A 13565-nucleotide genomic window follows, 5' to 3' on the forward strand; every position below is an offset into this window, starting at 1 on the left:
ACTGGAAGTGCAGAGGTGACGACGCATGCTCCACTACCAGCCCTTTCTTCGCGATTCATAAAAAATGCACAGCCGTGTTGCTGTTACTACTTGGCTGGTTCCACGCCCGGCTCGCGGCAGCCTGTGATTATCTCCGGTCGGTGGCGTGGCCGGTGCCCGACCCTCCCGGGGGCACCTCCGCCTGGCTGCCCCTGTCCGAGGTGCTGAACATGCAGCAGGCTTGAGCGGCGCCCCTCCCTCCTCCGCAGGATCCTCTCGGCGGCTGCAGGAGGAGCGGCTGCAGCGTGAGCTGGGGAGAGCAGGCCTTGTCAAGGAGGAGGAGGCGGAGCGCGCTCAGGAGGCGAGCGAAGACATGGATTTACTAGGGAGACAGCCACCGACCGCGCCCAGGGAGACGCGCCGGTGGCCCGGTCATGGACGGTGACTTGGTGCCGGGAGACCTCGGAGGATGCGCGGGGGTCTGCTCGGGGAGGAGATGGCTTCCCCCCCGAGGCACGGGTGGCTGCTGTTCATCGCCACCCTGAGCGTCCTTGCGCTGCGCCTGGCTGCTGAGCAGCTTCGCTACCAGGTGCGGGAAGAACTCAACCACGGAGCCTTCGTGGGCAACCTTGTGCGCGACCTGCGGCTGGACCTGGCGCAGCTCTCCGCCCGGGGCTTCCGCCTCACCTCGGGCAGCAGCCGCCAGTACTTCGACGTCAACCAGGGCAACGGGGTGCTCTTCGTCAACGACCGGGTGGACCGCGAGGCGCTCTGCGATGGGCGCCCCACCTGCGCCCTGACCCTGGAGGCGGTCATCGGGAACCCGGTGGAGGTGCACAACGTGGAAGTGGAGGTCCTGGACATCAACGACAACGCGCCCACTTTTCCTAGAAAGGACTACTACTTGGAGATCAGCGAGTCGGCCCTGCCGGGGGCGCGCTTCCCCATCGAGAGCGCGCAGGACCCCGACGTGGGCTCCAACTCCATCCAAACCTACAAGCTGAGCCAAAGTGACCACTTTGCTCTGGACCTCAAACCTTTCAACGGGAACAGCAAGCTCATCGAGCTAGTGCTGAAGAAGGCCCTGGACAGGGAGCAGAGGGGGCTGCACCAGCTGGTACTCACTGCCGAGGATGGGGGCAGCCCCGCCAGATCTGGGACGGCCCAGATCTCGGTGAGAGTGGTGGACACCAACGACAACCCCCCGGTATTCGACAGGTCCACCTACAAGGTGAGCCTGCTGGAGAACGCAGCCAGGGGCACCCTGGTGGTCAAGCTGAACGCCACTGACCCGGATGAAGGGTCCAACGGGGAGGTGGTCTACTCTTTCAGCAGCTTCACGCCCGAGAAAGTCCGGCAGCTGTTCAGCATCGACAGCAAGACGGGGGAAGTGAGGGTTAACGGAAGTGTGGACTACGAGGAGGCCTCGTCCTACGAGATCTATGTCAAGGCAACGGACAGGGGCCCCGTGTCCATGGCCGGGCACTGCAAGGTGCTGGTGGAGATCACGGACTCCAACGACAACGTGCCCGAGGTGGTGGTGACCTCGCTGTACTCCCCGGTGCCCGAGGACGCCCAGGCCGAGACGGTGGTGGCCCTGATGAGCGTGGCCGACCTGGACTCCGGCCTGAACCGGCATGTCAGCCTCACCATCCCGCCCGGCCTCCCCTTCAAACTCAACTCATTCAGAAACTCCTACACTCTCGTGACGGACGGGCCCCTGGACCGGGAGCAGACCCCTGCCTACAACATCACGCTGACGGCCACGGACGGCGGGACGCCCCCGCTCTCCTCGCAGAAGACCATCCGGGTGCAGGTGTCAGACGTCAACGACAACCCGCCTCGGTTCGAGGAGACCTCCTACGCGGTCTATGTGAACGAAAACAACGCTCCCGGGGTGTCCCTGTGCGTGGTGAGGGCCACGGACCCCGATGACAAGGAGAACGCCTACGTGTCCTACTCCTTGCTCAAGGGGGACATCCAGGGCCTTCCGGTCACCTCCTACGTCTCCATCAAATCGGATAACGGCAACATCTACGCGGCCAGCTCCTTCGACCACGAGAAACTGAGGGAGTTCGAGTTTGTGGTGCAGGCGCAGGACGCGGGGAGCCCCCCTCTCAGCAGCACGGTGACCGTCAACGTGTATGTGGTGGACCAAAACGACCACGCCCCCAAAATCCTGTACCCCTCTGCCGCCAACGGCTCCAGCGCCACGGAAATGATCCCCCGGACTGCCAACGCGGGCTACCTGGTGACGAAAGTCATCGCCATCGACGCCGACTCCGGGCAGAACGCCTGGCTCTTCTACTACATCTCCCAGGCCTCCGACCCGCACCTCTTCACCATGGAGCTGCACACGGGGCAGATCCGGACTACAAGAAAGGTGGGGGAGGACAGTATTAGCTCCTACAACTTGACTTTCCTGGTGAGGGACAACGGGCAGCCGGCCCTCACCTCCTCGGCGGCCATCACGGTGGCCGTGGTGGACCGGGTGTCCAAGATGCTGCCGGACACGAGGCGGCACGTGAAAAGCACAAAGAACTCCTCGGAGATCACTCTGTACCTCATCATCGCCCTGAGCGCCATCTCCTTCATCTTCCTCCTGACCGTGCTCGTGCTGGCGGCCTTCAAGTGCTACCGCTACAGCGTGTACGGCCAGGCCTGCTGCGCGGGGCTCTGCGGGGCCAAGCCCCGGGGGCCGGCCGAGATGTACAAGCAGGCCAACAACAACATCGAGACCCGCATCCCGCACGGCCTGAAGGTGCAGCCGCACTTCATCGAGGTGAGGGGGAACGGCTCCCTCACCAAGACCTACTGCTACAAGGCCTGCCTGACGGCCGGCTCGGGCAGTGACACCTTCATGTTTTACAACACGGGGGTCCCGGGAGGCACGGGCCCCCACGCCGTCATCGCGGAGAGGCACCTGACGGGCCAGAGCGAGCAGAGCGCCCAGAACCTCATCATTTTTAAAAGTGAGACCACCACTCCCATTGAGGTGAGCCAAGACCAGAAAAACTTCTTGTGGTTACTGATCGCGCCATATCTGTTTCAGGGGCGAAAACACCACTGGTGGAACGGGTGCAGTGGCACCAGGGCCTAGGGTGTGAGGTTTCTGTTGCCCCTTCCCCACCCCCGAGCTCTAGCTGCCTTCCACTGCATTTCCAGTTGCAGCGACTATAGTCCATGTATTTGATAGGACCTATGATACCTCTGAACGCCACAACTTACTTTGCTGCCCTGTTCTATAATTCGCTGTGTTATATGTATTTAGTTATTTGTCCTAAATTGGTGCCGATTTATTGCTGCGTCATTGTGCAGCGTGGCCAGAAAAGCACTCCGGAGAGCGGGGATATTTGTGAATTAGTCTTTCAGTACTGACCAGTGCTCCAAATGCAAGTAGAAGCAGCAGTTTAAAACCTGTTTTGGCTTGTTTCATTATGTGTGTGTTATGTTTTATGCTACAGTAGACTAGAGTCGACTCTGCAATGGCGTGGCTCCGTTCTCTTGAATTCATCTACTGTGGGATGCTGTGCTATGCTTTTGCGCTGTATTGCATGCTTTGGTATGTAGCGGTATGCTATATTCGTGTGGCACATGGCAGCCATGCATGTGAGCTTGTAGCGCTGTGGGCTGGCCGAGGCATACGTGTGGTGTTTATGGTTCTTGTCAGATCACGTGATGACGTCTGCCTCTGCTGGGAGCTGGCCCATCCCTGACGTCTTGTTGTATCCATTCTCTGTAAAAACAGACGAAGTTTGCGTAGGTATGTTCAGGATTAGATATGATATGGCCTGGTATGATGCCACGATATGATAGTGTACAGAGAGGGATTATTTTCATTGATACGAGTATGGTACAGTGGGTTAATGCAGTTTGTGGTGTTAGGCATTGCTTAGTATGTTCTGCTGCTCTATGCTACACTAAGTGTCGATATAGTCAATTATTGTATGTTCTGCCTTCCTATGTTATGATGGGCAATCATATGCTATGCTATGCTTTGTTGCTGGAGGGTAGGTATGTCTGGTTGCACTAGGGGCTTCTGAGACAGTAACACAGATTGCGTTCTTTATGGGCTCCTTAATTTGAAGACCCCTTAGGTGGGCCACACGTGCATTTCTAGTGTTGTGATGTACGAATAGGTTGTCAAAGCTGCCAGGGCACTTATGTAACAGAGCCTTTCCCAGGTCACTGCCCCGATCGTACGGGTGGAGTTGGACTCTGTGGAGACCCGCCCATACCTTAGCACAACGTGAAGCTCCTATTGCCACCCTAAAAGCTGCGAAGTACGACCTGTGATCAGCCCCCGCCGCACACTGCAGCTGGGGGGTGTCATACTGCTTGCACAAAACACCCTCCGTCTGCAAACGGAAGACGATTATAAATGTACCTGTGTGTAAGCTCCGCCTGTTTGAAGAGGGGCGCTCAGTATTCCTAACAGGCACTGAGCACTTAAGAATATTTTCTGTGAGTACAGGAGGGATTAGGCAGCTGCATGTTGTCCCCGCACCACGCTATCCATGGATGTCTTTTGTCTGATTGAGTTTTGAGGCATAAAATGGCAGCGCTGTCCTGCCTGAAAGGCATTCCCAGAGCCCGCGCCTGGGGATGATGCAACTGAAGGCAACTCCTTACACCTGCGCTCCTCATAGGAGTAGGGAGTGGGCAGGTGGGATGTAACGTGGCTCGCCGAGGCGGGGTTGCCATGTCTTTTCTCCCATGTGTCTATGAACATGATAAACGAGGCCAGACAGCCCGCACTCTGCCCCCACACATCCGTAACCGATGATGATTCTCTCACGCTGGTGTGAGATCATCAGCTTGTTCAGAACGGGGATCACTGCGAGTGACATCACCACTGACCTCACTCTCTGAAGGACGTGATGTCCTCGTGCAGGGGCAGTGGGCTTCGTTTGGAATGGTTAGTTGATGGTTTCCAGTTTAAACACCAGCTTCCTCTACAACATATTAATGGGACATCTTTGTCAGTTTTCCCCTGTTCTCAAAGTTCAGGAGTTCACCACTAGCCAGAATACCCTTGTTCTTTAAACTGTGAATATCTCACGATCCAGGCGTCCTAGAATCCCCAAGATGGCGGCAGCACGAGCTAGAGAAGACTGCCTTAATAATGAGGAGTAGTAAACCACAGCCTGAGCCCCAGCGACCATAGTCCTTAGGGCCAGTTATCTTGCAGGCTCCTGGGTCATCAGAGCAGAGTTCAGCAAGCAGTAAAAATGCAGGATGGTGCAGGTAGGGCGAGTGTGCTCTCCAGACAGGGTCACCACTCAGTTCACCTGCGTTTTTAGTATTGGGTTCAAGAGTCACCCACCCTCCAGTCTTATTTAATTACTAGGAAGAGCTTCTCATCATGGCGTCCTCGCCTTTGGACTCCTTGGGCTGGCTTATGGCTTCCATACATTCAGGGTCGTCAGTAGCAGTCGGAAAGAAAAGTAAACTTCTGATGTGGACTTCAAGCTTGTCCCCTTCCAAGGTGAAATTGGAAGGACTCATTTCCATGATCCGGAAGCACCACAGCAGGTTTCATGGACGTCCGTGTCGAAGAACGTATTTATTAATGTGGAGTCCGATCTAGGTCACATGCCAATCTCCTGTGTGTTTGGTTGGACAAGAGCCTCCTGCTAATTAGACTAGGTAAAATAATAAATTTGACAATCCAACAAAGTAGGTTGGGTATATTTTTCCACTTCTGAAGGTCTAGGAGGCGGCTCTTGTCTTACTTACCAGAATACAGTCCGGTGACCCCTGCATGTGTATAATTGGCTGTGAACAACTTCCTGCGGCTTGTGATGGTAAAATCCCTTGTTGATTTCCCTCATAACGTCCTAAGGGCAGTAGAGCAGGGATTGGCTGACCATATCTCTGGTCAGCATCCATGCCCACTCTTATAACCCCCACTCGCAGAAATATAAAATGTATACAAACAGGTAAGAGTAACCCTAGTATTAAGTGCACCGCTAGTGAGTGGGTATTATCTCCAATAGGCAGAAGTTTCAGTATTTGCCTTCATTATAACAACATTTAAAACATAATGTTTATGACATTCCACTCATAAAGTATTTGAAGTAGCCATTATCTGTCCAGGTAACTGCGCTTAGTTTAGAAGGAGAGGTCACATGGCACCTATAGTTCCAGGGTTCCATGTTTTGTCAACACACGCCTAGGACACTTGGCACGAACTTGAAAGGCTCAGTCTATTGTTCTATGTTCATAAAACTGAAGGAGGAAACTTTTCTTTACAAGTCGCCTGTGATTGCCGGCTCTGGGGATCCAGGTCTCCCTACTCTTAGCGAAGAGCGAATCAGGCCTTTGTTTGCCAGTCGGAGGAGATTATCTGTCCTCTGCTCTCTTTTTTTATTTTATTTTTTTGCTTTTTGGCACTAATTGGCTTCTATGTTAACAGTGTCTGTGGGAAGAGACTAAGGAATTTGCCCCATGTTCTTTTGACAAAGGCCAAGGACTTTGTGTATATCAAGTTTGCACTTCCCTTTCATTTGCTTGAGTATTAGTGATGCACGGTGGAGCCCTGCATGAACATCTGGCACCGCTGTGGAGTGTCTCAGGCTCAGACGATTTGAGTCTCGTGCAGTTTGAACCCATAAATCCAGACCGTAATTTACTCAAGCACCAGATATCATATCTTTCATGACTGTAACAATGGAGCATCATTCGTAAGTGTGCATCTCTGCTCGATGTGTTATTGGACTTTTTCCTGTGTTTGAGTTTTCTGTTTTTCAGAAGTGTGGCTACTGGCGTTGGGCATTAAAGAGGCTTATTCATATTGCTAGCCGCCAATCTTGCCATAAAATGTCGCTGTATAATGTTCATAATTCTATCTCTTTTGAAGGCACCCAATTCCTACCTGCATATAATACATCTCTATCGACAGAAAAAGGAGAACACAGACCCCTGTCATAACCCTTAGTTTGAGGCAGCAGTCACATGCACTTCCTACTAAACTAAGCTCCTCACAACACTGTACCCTTCATAACGGAACAGTGACAAGTGGAAGTCGGAGGATCGAGATTTAGTAACCAGGAAAGAGATGCACTGTGGGAAATTTGTATCAAGTATTGCATCATAAAGCACATTTCACCAGCAGCAATATATGAAACTGGGTAGGGGTATTACTGTGATGGGGCCATCTGATAACGGAACTGTTTCGCAAACTAAAGGTAAACGGTGCATTTTAAGGCTTATCAAAAAGTTGCCTTGCACATACATTACAGAAGTAACACACTAACCGTCCTTGGCCACAGAACCAGCAAGAATTGGACAAAAATCGCACTCTTTCGCCTTTTGGTCTATCTCTTCCAGCTCTGATTTATTGTCAGATAGACCAGTACTAGACTGCATCAGTGTCTCCCATAAGCTCCTGACATTAAAGGCAAAAATTAAACCTAACTGCTCAATCTATAACTCTCATACGGAATAGATATGGGACCTGCCCACACCTCCCGTCATTAGGAAATAGTGGATATGACTATATGAATACCTTATGTTAACAGTTAATAGTAAAGTAATCTGCACATGATGATGTCAAAGAGCTACTTACCACCAGGAACAGTGACACACTGTATTAAATAAAGCTGTTTAATACACTGCCTAACTAAGATTACAATGAAAGGTCAAAAATGTAGGGAGTAGCGGGCTACAAGCCCACAAAAGTGCGTTGGTGGCCCCTCAGGTTAATAAAGCTCTATAGAAATGCTATATTATTCAATGAAAAAACAATACAAAAATACAGCACATGCAATAGTTCTGTACTCTATCACGCGTGTCACCGTAAACATGTCTAATACCTTTACTGATCAAAACATGCCTAGACACCATTAAGTTTTGCGGTGGACACTAAAGAAACAAAATAAACATAAACAATCAAATAGATCACTCTACACACTATGTTTTTACGTAAGGAGTAGCAATGTAAATTGAAAGTAAGGGCACAGTTGTGCTTGTAGGATAAATATAACACATTTGTTGCACTTTTTGTATTCAGGTCCACAAGGGTCCCTGGAATAATGTCCCAGGAGCAGCACACAGTGCGTCCTTGTGAAGACACTGTAGAGAAACACACAGAGCTGGCTTCTGCGTATGACAACACAGGAAAGGGGCCTTCGCTCCGGGCACTTTAGAGCTAATTCTTTAGGGATTACTGTCCTTAAAGCAGGTTAATTGTTCTTACTCATGTGGAGACGTGAATGGTTCTTAATCCTGAGCCTGAGGATTGGGATGCTAGGATTATGTCTTCTCTGCAAGGAGCAGATCTGCACTTCACAGCCCCGCAGCCCTTCCGCAGGTTATGATTGTGCTTTTGGGCTGCTGTCCTGTGCCCAAGGACACTGTCTGCAGCTCTGTGGGTGCGACCATTTCAAGGCAGGTGTGCTGGAGTGGTCATGCATACTGCAGAATGTCATACAACAACCATGGGCTTCAAGGGCCTTCCAGGTAGGGGTGCTGAAGCAACCCACAGCTCCTGTGTTTGATGTCAGCCTATTACACAGCAAACTCCCTACGAACCCTAAAAAATAACTCATGCTCAGGGAGGAACAAAACTGCCTCCATTTCTGGAAAGACCAGAAAAGTGACCTGTTTCAGGGGTCCTTCAACTAAACCCACACCTCAGGAGCAACATTTCAAAACAATATCCCAGAATCCTCTCCTCTAACCCCAGTCGTAGATTACCCTTGAACTACCCATTTCTTGCATTTCATATTCTCTGCTCCACCTAGTGTTCTGGTGTAAACAAAATATTCCTGTATAAAACCTCTAATACAAATTCTACGTTGTAGGCTTACTATGGCTGCCAACCCCTTATTGCACCGTGAGCTTGGTGTTCGGCTCACTCCCATACTACATGTGCAATGCCAAAGTAAACGTCCTTTATGAGTCCCACGCCGAGAAGCATTCCTTCTCAGACAGCAATTAAGGTTGGCTTCCTGTCTCCCAACTGCGTCACTACAAAGCTGTATAAAACAGAACATGTGTCCATTCTTTTCCTAACAGTCCTTCCCCGTGTGTGCATCGACCCATTCACACGGTGCGGGGACATTCGGCCTACTTTACTAATTGTATTACAGTCCAGTACACCTCCCCTGCTGACTTTGTCAATGGGCAGCCTCGCGCTCCTCTGATCACAAGCAGCAGTGTTCTGTGTCCGACTCCCCCCTCCCTCAGTATGGACCAGGCCGCGCACGTGTTTTCCAGCAGGTTAATAGCAGACTTCTTAAAATCAACGGCAGGGCTATAACTGCACGCGCGACTAGTACATTATGTCACGGAGCACGCGCAGCCATAATATATTAAGTTTCTCACAGAGGGGAAGAGTTAATAATTGCCTGGCGGAGGGCGTTCGATTCTTGATGGAGAGGGGTGATTCTGTGGCACTTTATACTCCGCTGCCAGTGGACGGGGAAGTAGCAGGCACGAGGCCAGCTTGTGCATTAGCACAAATAATTCGCCTGGCTCCGAGGAGCACTTGTTGCAGCCAGGCAATGCTCAATACTACAGCTCGGGCGATGCATAGACGGGCTTTTAGGCATTCCCCGCGCATTAATGCGAGCCTGTCTCTTATGCTGACTGACATCCGTTGAAAGCTAATCAAAATGGCAGCATTGGCAATCTGTAATAACATGATGTGAACCATACGCTTGCTCGTTATCGACCTCGCCCCACCCCTCGAGTTCTAAAAGCATTTATGTTCCAATATGTTTTAATCTCAGAATAAAAGGTACCGCAAGGTGCAGAAGAGCTGGTCCAGGTGAAATTCAATGTTCTGCAATGAAAGAGTGGTTTATCGGAGAAGGCAAAACGTGACTCTAGCACGACTAAAATGCGAATCTGACCTGCCATTTTACAAACTACCAGGAGTGCGTAGCATTCACTCATTAGAGACAAACTTCTGGGCAGTATGGGCAGATTTTACTTCTAATCGCCGACAGTATAAATGTTTTAATTCTTATAAATTATGAAGGCATTTATCTCACTTAGGACCAAATGTATCAAAATAGCATTTTGCGGTTACCAAATAGCGATTTTAACCGAATCACAATTTGATAATCACAAAATGCAATGTATGTAAGCAGGGCATTATGTGCGATGAAAAAACGGGGGAGTGTCTCAAAGGGGCGTGGTCAATGTAATTATGGGAGTGGCGTGAACACGCAAGCTAAATATCTGTGCTTAGCATAGTGAGCCACCCGATTTTGTATTTTTCTGTTTCTGTCATTGCATCCAGATATATGATACAAGTAGTAACATCATACCTACAACAAGTCAGGACTTTTGTCTTTGTCAATGGTTGTTAGTTGCATAAAATAAATAAGCAGCAACTATGGCTTGTATATATTATTGAAAAAGCTTCCACTTAAAGCCCTGGTGACACCACGACAATGTTGTAGCTCCTGAGTTTTGAAAAGAGAAGGGAAATCCAGAGAGAAAATGACTCTCTTTAAAGGATTTCCCTTCCCCTACAATGCTCAACTGGCATGAGCAGCCGCGGCCGGTAGTGGGAGTGCCGGCCGGGCGGTGACGCGGGGAGGAGGAGGGGCAGGGTGGGGGGCAGTAATGTATGGAATCCGGACCTTAACAGGTAAGTAAACATAAAAATAAATAAAACGAATTTCGGTGCGCGCACGGCATCACCAAATGCGATGCTGTGCGCACAACGAAATTCGTTTTATTTATTTTTATGTTTACTTACCTGTTAAGGTCCGGATTCCATACATTACTATCCTCCCCCTCCCCACGTCACCGCCCGGCCGGTACTCCCACTACCGGCCGCGGCTGGGCATGAGATCATGCTGTAACTTATCCACTGTGACAAGTGAGCAGGGCCGGACTGGCTACCGGGCAGTTTGGAATGCTGCTGAGCTGGAGGCTGATTTCGTTCATGGAGGCCTGCGCGTGCTAAATGAAATTTGTTTTGCTTTAATTATTTCGAAGCACACGCAGGTCTCCATGAACGAAATCAGGCCCCACTGCAGTGAAATCAGCCCCCAGCTCAGCAGCATTCCAAACTGCCCGGTAGTCAGTCCGGCCCTGCAAGTGAGCAGTGTGAGCACGCAGACATCAATGTGCCTGCAGTCCGGAAAAAAACGGATAGACACCCGTTTTGAGGCCTCCTTTTAAAAACTGCCAGTGCTCAGCACCGGTGAGACCCGGCACACTTAAAGCCCTGTATTTAAGAAATCACCAAAGGGCTTGTTTAATGGTCACGCAGGTCCTAGGAGCCTCTGCCCCTACTTCACCCAGCTGTAAAACACAGCTCAGGGGGTGGGGGGAGCAATCAAAGTGCACATGACAGTTTGGATGGCCTTGGACAGCCAGCCAAACTGTCATGTGAACTTACAGTGTGCACTACCCCTCCCCCTGCTCTCGTCATGGCCCTGGACTTGGCTGGTTTTATCATTTTATTTCTCCCTTTTCTGTCAGCTGCCTGGCACTCAGCGTTGGGGTGGTGATTATCCTCCGCCATAGCGGAGGAGTCGCTCCTGCTCCTCTCCCCGGTCAGTTGAGGAGGGAGTGCGAGCAAGAGCAGACAATTTGGCTGTTCCTTTTACGAGGGCCTTTGTAGTTCATGTGCAGTCTAGTGGGCCCGTACGTGACCTCCTTCATAAGACCCACATCCCTTCTAAAAGGGGCTGATGTCCAGGTGTGCAGTGGACGCACGCAGTGGGTGTACCTGTCGCACATCATAGGTGCACAAAAGGCAAGCCTGTCTCCACCCATCCATTCCTGGATGGCTCGCGGGGTACGTTTCCTGTGTCAAAATATAAATTAAACGTCTGCTCAGTCGCACGCATTGCACCCCAGTCTGGGAACTGGCTGTAGGCATTTTATCTATCCTGGTAAGGGGAAAATCAGTGTAATACATGTGATTTTATGCTAAAATCTTATGCTAATTCTGGCTGCCGCCAAGGGGGCAATAACTGCAGAAAGACAGAGAACCTGCCTAGGCTAAGCCTGAATAGTTGGTGTTTAGTTATTCATAGAGCAGATATATTTGATCTCAACATGGACTATAGTTCTGATGCCTGATTTCTAAAAGCAACTTGGCTTAATTCCTTGGCCAATCCTGGCACGGCTCTTGTTCTCCTAGAAGGCTACGGCACCAAGAGATTAGACAGAATGAATTTAAGTGGTGATGGTATAGCCATGATTTTTAAAGAGATGCATGCATGTACGCTAGAACAGATTACTATCCCTGACTCTGAAAGTTCCCTTAACTCTGTTGGCTTCTCCAATAACTTTACTTTCTTTGGCGGTCTTGTGTGTCGGCACCCTGGTCCTCAGAAAAACTTTCTAGAAATTTTTGTAGAGGTGATTTCCCCATATGCAATGAGATTAACACATTTGTATGTACTTGGAGAACTAAACTTGGAGAACTCAAGTCGCTGGTCTCACATTTCTAAACTGGTCAATGATTTGGAAGCCATTCAGCGAACTCAGTTAGTGAAATTTGCTGCATATTCAGCTGGACATATTTTGAAACCAGTGTTTTCTAATTTAGACTCTTTATGTATTTCGCCCCTTTTTCCTCGGACCTGCACGGACCATTATGCAGTCCCTATAATGCTGGTGAGTAAGAATCTGACATCTTGGAAGACATTGGGATCCCAAGTCAGCAGCCATTGGAATAAGCTGAATGAAGTTCAATTTCGTAATTTGTTAATGCTTGATCCCCCCCCTCCACCCCCGTTGACAGATGCTAATTTGGAAGCTTCAGTATCAAACATACATTTATGGATTATTACACAATCATTACTATAATCCCTGAAACAGTGGTCAAAATGAAAAAGAAACCACCTGGTTTGAAAATACTATAGGAGCAAACAAATGGCGTAGTCTTTGAGCATGCATGGTGTAGACATTATGATTCCACAGCAACAAAAGTCTACTCAGCAGCCATTAAACATTATCTCAAGGCAATTAAAAAGGCTTGTGTAAACTACTATGCAAATAAAATTGAAGGTAGTATTAACTCCGTGAAGGACATTTTTGACATTGCTCCCTATCTGCTCAATGTTTTGGAAAAGTCTTCTTTAATAGAGGCATCAAATAACAAATGCAATCTATTAGCAGAGTACTTTGTAGAAAAGGTGAGGGATATTTATTGCAACTTTAAAGCGAAGGACATCAATCGTAACACATGGCAGGACCTTCAATCTAAGTATGAGTAATCATCAGAGTTCTAACTTTGAGTCGTGTGAGCTCATAAGTATAGACTGCTTCCAAACTTTTGTCTTTAGCATCAAATCAGGCTCGCTTAGTGACCCCGCATATTGGGAAAGGTGGGAGTTGTTCTTTTCCCATTTTCTTAGGTTGTTAAATCTTTCTATCTCAATGGCAGTGGTTATGCCTAGTTGGAAACATGTGATGGTTATTCCTTTATTGAAAATGCCTTCATTCTATCATAAGCTATCTGAAAATCATCAACCTAGATCTATGTTTCACTTTTGACGAAAGTATTAGAGAAATTCATCAACAGGCAATTGGTAAACTACTCGGAGGAACAGTGCCTTCTGTACCCCTCTCAAACAGGCTTTCAGACGGCTCATAGCACGGAGGGC

At 49.5% G+C, this 13565-nt stretch overlaps 1 protein-coding gene across 9 annotated transcripts in view; it reads left to right on the forward strand.

The window, feature by feature from the left end:
- The window catches only part of LOC144769399 (protocadherin alpha-C2-like), a 576427-nt gene that overhangs the window by 262071 nt on the left and 300791 nt on the right, over positions 1-13565 (forward strand). Inside the window, exon 1 of one of the 9 annotated variants that reach the window (XM_078653457.1) lies at positions 297-2974. The exons of 7 other annotated variants lie outside the window; for them this stretch is intronic. In XM_078653457.1, the coding sequence (XP_078509583.1) occupies positions 449-2974 (2526 nt within the window). In that variant the 5' untranslated portion in view covers positions 297-448. Of the gene's footprint in view, positions 1-296; positions 2975-13565 lie in introns of those variants that run through there. One more of the 9 variants, XM_078653456.1, reaches the window with a different exon arrangement.

This window comes from Lissotriton helveticus, chromosome 7 (assembly GCF_964261635.1).
Source record: "Lissotriton helveticus chromosome 7, aLisHel1.1, whole genome shotgun sequence".
Lineage (NCBI taxonomy): Eukaryota > Metazoa > Chordata > Amphibia > Caudata > Salamandridae > Lissotriton > Lissotriton helveticus.